The 6,401-nt window shown below is 38.3% G+C and overlaps 1 protein-coding gene across 1 annotated transcript; it reads right to left on the bottom strand.

The window, feature by feature from the left end:
* Positions 1 to 1,096: 1,096 nt before the first annotated feature.
* LOC108095494 (calcitonin gene-related peptide type 1 receptor) lies at positions 1,097 to 5,453 on the bottom strand. Its single transcript, XM_017196601.1, has 9 exons — positions 5,273 to 5,453; positions 4,371 to 4,677; positions 3,493 to 3,583; positions 3,334 to 3,425; positions 3,137 to 3,263; positions 2,525 to 2,626; positions 2,129 to 2,247; positions 1,655 to 1,728; positions 1,097 to 1,586 (listed from the first exon to the last, which is right to left on the bottom strand). Exons 1-9 carry the CDS (start codon positions 5,451 to 5,453, stop codon positions 1,207 to 1,209), a joined length of 1,473 nt encoding a protein of 490 aa, XP_017052090.1. The 3' UTR covers positions 1,097 to 1,206.
* Positions 5,454 to 6,401: the final 948 nt, after the last annotated feature.

Raw genomic sequence — 6,401 nt, 5'->3', positions numbered from 1 at the left:
TTTTTTTACGTGTTCTATATATAGTCCTCCCTACAATGACCTATCGGTTTTTTGATCTGATCAAAAATCGAATTTTGGCAGGCCAAAAACGACCAAAATTTTGGGTAAAATTTGATTTTTTTTTTTCAAAACGCCGCCATTTTGTCAATTTTTGATATTTTTTTTTATCGTAGGTCATTGTATGGACAATATCATCTAGTTTAACGAGAATTTTTCATATTTTGATTTCATCCACGGAGAAGGCCGGAATCACTGCAGCAGTTGGGGCACTTTTTTTTTTAGTGCCGTTGGAGATCGGCTCTAGCTTAAAAAATATTTAATTTTTTTCTTTAAAAATTTTACTGTATATTCTTCAAACATCTATAAATATATTCTGAAAATTTGAAAAGAATTGATCAAGTAGTTTTTTTTAAAAATTCCCAAAAATCACCATTTTTTTAGGCCGTCACACTAGTTGTGCCCCTTAACATGATTTATTCACTACGTAAGTGTGTTTGGTTAAGTGGAATAAATATCATAAATATCTGACATCTACAGCATCAAAACATTACACGTATATAAATATCTATATATCATTTATACCTTTATGAGATAGCAAAAAAAATTTTATTTAGGTACACGGGAGTACGTATCTTTTACTTTGTGACTCTGGTTATATCTGCTCACGACTCGTATCTGAATATACATATATATCGTATCATAAAATATTACATACAGTATTTTCTTTTTAAATTGAACCTACAAATTCTTGACAGTTGTTTCCCGCAATTACTCTGGATATGACATAAATAGTTTTCGGTTTCAGTGGGGACAGTTTGAAACCTTAATACTTAAAGGAAAAGCTTCACACAGGATTAACTAAATACGTATTAATATGTATGCTTTACATAAACACTAAATGCTTACATTTTTTTAAATTAAATTTAAGCTTTGACCAGTGATGCGACTTTGCACTTTTAATTAGATTTTAAAGTGTAATCAAATTTTTTACTTGAAATCAAAGAAATAATTTTCATGTTATTCATAAAAATATTACTATTACTTTTTTTAAATTTGAAACAAGAAATATCTATAAAAACAGGTTAGCTCAGCATTCTTTCTGGATTGAAAATCCCTGTGGGACAATTGTGTTTCATTTAGGAAACTATTCAAAATCTTTGCTCGGCGATGCGGTCAAGGTTTCGATCGACCCTCGCTCGATAGATTTTAAACGCCCAACTCTCGGCTGGGCGTGGTCGTGGCCATCTGTCCAGTATTACTCCCTGCAGGCGGAGCTGTGACCAAAGTGGGCATCATCTTGTTGAGGAGCGTTCGGATGGCGAAGGTCACGTCGTGGTTGACGAAGCAGAACAGGAAGGACACCACGAATCCCTGCAGACTGACCAACACCACGGAGAGCAGCTGGTAGAAGCGGTCTAGCTGGGTTCCGGCATCCGGGCGGTACGGCAGCAGGAAGTGCTGGAGTCCGAAGAGCGGCACCAGGATAATCGTGGCCCTTACCGCCTTTCGTATCGCCAGGGGAGCAGGTTGGGCGGACTGGGGGTGCAGCTTTCGCACAATCACCCGCAGAACGTTGATCAGGAAAACTGGTGAATACAAAAAAATATATTAGAAATCGTATAATATATATAAAATATAACAGAGTATAAATTACTGAAACTGGCCAGCAGGGAAAGTGTTATGGGCACTGAGAAAATCCATAGGTAGAGACTGTCATTTATCCAGCAGCTAAAAGAAATGAAATTAAGTCATATAAAGATAATAAGTAATTTTTGTTAAATAAATTGTATATTTTATTTAAGAATTAAATTAAGTAAATTAATTTAAATAGTGTTGATATACTGTTGAAGTATTGTTGTAGAATTATTGGCTAATTGGTGAGTTTGGACTGTTAATTTTTCTTTCGAGAATTGTAAACGAAATATTCATTCATTATTATTAGAGTAACTCATGTATACTCTTTTAGATTAGTTTTTTAAGTGTTCTAGAATAATTGGTCTAAAAATAGCGAGAAACGATGAATACCATTTTCTTATTCACGTTCAAGTTGTGTGAGAATCAAAAGTGCCACTGCCATGCACTTGTCGGATTGCATAAATTCGATGTGGCAGCCTTCACAAGAACTTACTGCTTATTGTCCGGACTGCTGAAGTGCCTGGCCAATCCGTAGACGATTGCGATGGGTATCGGCGAGAACCAGCTGATGACGATGAACCAGCGCATCACAATCGTGTCCTTGACAAAGACCTGGCGAGCAAAGGGAAGGGGGTGTTATTACGGCAACGGACACTCCTGACATCTCAACTTGACGGAGACGAAAGGCAGTTGGCAAAAGTTGCGATTTGCTCCGAGACAAACCGGAAGGGGAAGAGATTTGCCACGTCGACAGCAGCAGCAAATCACATCTGCCATGCACAGAAGTCGTTCATAAAGAATGCAGACTTACACGGCAATTACAAAGATTTGCATGCCAGTGTGTTCGGAAAAAGGATGACTTGAGGGCGTTTCCGGCTGACTGACTTACCACAACGAGCACCAGATGCAAGTGCAGACCCTCGCAGAACATCCAGAAGTAGTTGACCAGCATGAAATAGTGCACCACCAGATGCAGGCCAATGCACCACAGCTGAAAGAACACGATAAGTAAGTTAGGCAGTTGGGAACACTCGGGAAAATATAAGCAACTCTTCAGTTATTTTGAGTCGAAAGTGATTATCGCAATAGTAATATGTTTTTTGGCAGAACTTTATATTTTTTAAACAGTTTTTATTCCTATGTTTTCTATTTCCGCAGTATTAAAGTTATGTTGAAGTAGCGTTGGTGTAACGTTGGTGTAGCGTTGGAGTGGCTTAAATAAGTCGGAAGTTGTTAAGCTACATAGCAGCTAGTGTAAAAAGCGAGATATACTATTGTTGGTGTAATATTGGAGCTATTTTTGAGTATTATTGGAATGTTTTTGAACTCCAAACATTTACCATTCTTAGCATACATGTTTATACACATTGAAGAAGTGGTATTCCCCCAGTTTGTCTGTTAACAAAATCTCTTTTCGGTAAAGTTATTTCAGTGTATGGGTATACCACAGCTATGTTAATAATTATAATAATTTTTCAGCTTTTTTCCCCGTGCAGCTCACCTGGTTCTCGGCTATGGTTTCGGGTCGCTCCACCACCAGGCGGTACCATAAAATCCAGGCCACACAGGTGCAGGCCAACGAGGCGAAGAGGTGCACATGGATCCGGATGCGGGTGCAGCGCAGGGATCTGCGAACGGGAAATCCGACCATCAGTATCAGAAGTGGAGAACGCCCTGCCCCCCATTCGGAGCACTTACTTGAAGCCCAGAAAGATAATAATCGATATGAGCAGGGCCAGCAGGGAGAGGGCGTAGCCCTTCACGTACAACTCGTTGATGAACTGGCGAAACTGCAGTGGCAACTTTGTTGATTAATGTCCGTGTTCCCCCCAACGACGTGGTCGTCGGAGCACTTACCTCCAGGTCCTCGTAGTCCACGCAGCTGGTGTAATTGGACCAGGTCTGATTGCTCACCGGGTGACGGAACCAGGAGCCGTTCTCCAGGCAGCTATGAATGCGAAATGCTTGCGATAATTGTGACTGGCTAAGTGCGACTGCTGAGGGATTTGCGAACAAAGGCTTGCAAAGCAAAAGTTACCCAAGTTGTAAAAAGATAACTAAGCCCAGCTGGAGTGTAAAGTGAAATGAGTGCATTTCTTTCAAGCAATTTAATTGTTGTAAGCTCTAGCAAGATTTAATTATAGTAAGTTCTAGGGAGATTTTAAGGCAGTACTACTTTGTTTGTAAAACAAAGTATTGGAGTATTGTTGGTGTTAATTTATAAAACAACTCCAACATGGTATAATATTATACCAAATTGCAGTAATGCTGAGATTTTATTCTATATTGCTTTTACTTAAAATAACTTTTTATGGTTTAATCGCAATGTTTCAAAAATAGTTTATACATATTAGAATAATATTAAAATACATATCAGTTTCTCTGCAACATTTTTAAAGTGATAATGTGATTTTAAGTGTTATAAAATGTTACGTGACAAACATTTGCATAACAGTGGAAACTATATTTTTATAAATAAGACTCAATTATGCTATTCAAATAGATTTACGATTGTCACAACTTTTATAAATAAATAATGCATCCCACGACACACACAGAAAATGTAAAAATAAACTGCAAAGAACACAAGGAGTTTCCGAATTTATGCCTAGGCAAACATTTAGATTTGTGGTATGTTTATTTGACCCGAAACCATGCGCTGAATGAAAATGGTTGAAAATGGTTGTCCTCTCCTCGAGGGTGTAATACTCAGCCATTTTGGGCATTTAACTCACGTCTTGTGGGCCAGAAACTTGCTGTTGAATCCTTCGACGAAATCGGGACAATATTGACTCAGCACAGTGCCGGCGGGTGTCCGTGGCCAGCAGAGATATCCGTCAAAGTTCAGGGGGCAAAACAGACGTTCCTCCCGCTGATTTGTGGCCATCGTGGCAGTGAAAACGGTGGCCATCAGCTCCTCCTTCTCAGCGGCCTCCTCGTCCACGTGCCGCATGTCAATGGCGCCCTCGTTCAGCACCGCATCCTCCAGATACCGCGGCACCGGGCTGAAGTTGTCCGGCGCATTCGCATCCACATCGTATTCTGTGCATGGAGAGAATGCCCAGCGTAACTGGATTACTTCTATTACATCACAGACTAACTTGAAATGGTTTACTTTTCATACAAAAAGTTTTTATGTTAACTGCATGGATTTAAGTATAACTTTCAATGGTGTATAGACTTTAAAAATTAAACAAATTAATATACCTATATAATATATAAATATATATGTATAAACTATTATCTGATCGTTCGTATTTACAATTTAAGAACATGTATATAATTAGTTGTTAAACCATACAAATTCATTTATATTTTCAATTAAATTTCAACTAAAAAACTCTGCACAATAAACCATTAAATATGATCTTTCAAAATCATTAAAAATCCTATACAAAAAGTATTTTATTTATAATAGAATTGTATTTTATTCCAAGTCGTAACTTGCATTACAAAAAAAGACAGTTTAGCATCTCTTATCCATTTGTGTGTGTGTTTTTTCTAATGGAATAATTAGAATCAGATGGGCGATGTAATTTCATTTTCTCTCTTTTGGGTCTGTCTTGCCTTTTGTTATTTGTTGTGTGCCAATGTAATATGTGTGAAATCACGTATACGCCTGGTGGCCGCCACTCACCTGTTGCTGCCCCAAGTGGCACTGATGGGTCGTCTGCCTCGTATGTGACATTCTGGTATCGGTACACGCACTCGGCATACAAATGCTTTAAAAATATTCGCAGATTATCCTGCGTTTGGGCCTGCGCTGCCGTTTCCAGTTTTTCCGACCCTGAATCTGAACTCGAGGCGCCCGTTCCCATTGCGGGTGCTTTCAAGTGGGTAGCTCTTGTCATGGGTTGATGCACTGCTAAAAATAAAATAATAAATAGAAAATATTATAATTAATTACATATATATGTATATATAATCACATAAAATATAACAAGTATTGGAAAAAAAATATATGTAAGCCTATTCTAATAAATAACATAAAAAATGGAAACGATAAAAAAAAAAAAACAAATATATAATTAAAAGGAAGTTGACACCAAATATGCCAAAAAGAAGGATTATAATATATATATACCTATATATTATATATAGTCGCAAACAACAATTTAAATCCTGGAAAATAATTTCTTTTAATAAATCGCATATCAATGCAGTCCCCATTTCTCTCAGTATGTCGCGATAACGAAGGGAATTCGAGTCGCTTGTGGCTGGCCATTCGTGTGTGCATTTCTAATTTGGTTAGGCTTCAAAGAGTTGCCCGAGTTGAGATGTTATCTTGTCTGCGGGGAAATGGTGCCAAAGAAGTGGTATATATATATTTATATACAGAGACCCTTTGTCCTGTGACAAAACCATCCGTATTGGAAAAGTAATGTACGTGTGTGTGTGTGCTCCCATTTACATGCTGTAAATCAGTTTATTGTCTAATTAATAGCGTTGCTTAACCGTGTCGCTCTTTTTGCAGCAGTGGATGGGCAAACTTAATTGCATTTCGTGAGAGAGACAAAGCAAATGCCACGGGGCACAAACTCAAATGAAATGCACATCGATCGAGCGGAGGGAAAACTACAACTTGGTGGAAGGAGCCACATGTGGTGGCAAATGCGGGATGAGCTGCAAAGTTCTTGCCTAACTTGGTTATATTTTTAATCAAAACTCATTTCGCTTGATTGAGTTTCCACAGAAGCTTGCACAAACACGACGGGTGAGAGGATTTTCCCCAGGCACCCAGGACTAAACTTTAATTTGCGGCATTA

Source organism: Drosophila ficusphila, unplaced genomic scaffold (assembly GCF_018152265.1).
Source record: "Drosophila ficusphila isolate 14025-0441.05 unplaced genomic scaffold, ASM1815226v1 contig_198, whole genome shotgun sequence".
Taxonomy (NCBI): Eukaryota; Metazoa; Arthropoda; class Insecta; order Diptera; family Drosophilidae; genus Drosophila; species Drosophila ficusphila.
This window is presented reverse-complemented; position numbering and strand designations above follow the sequence as displayed.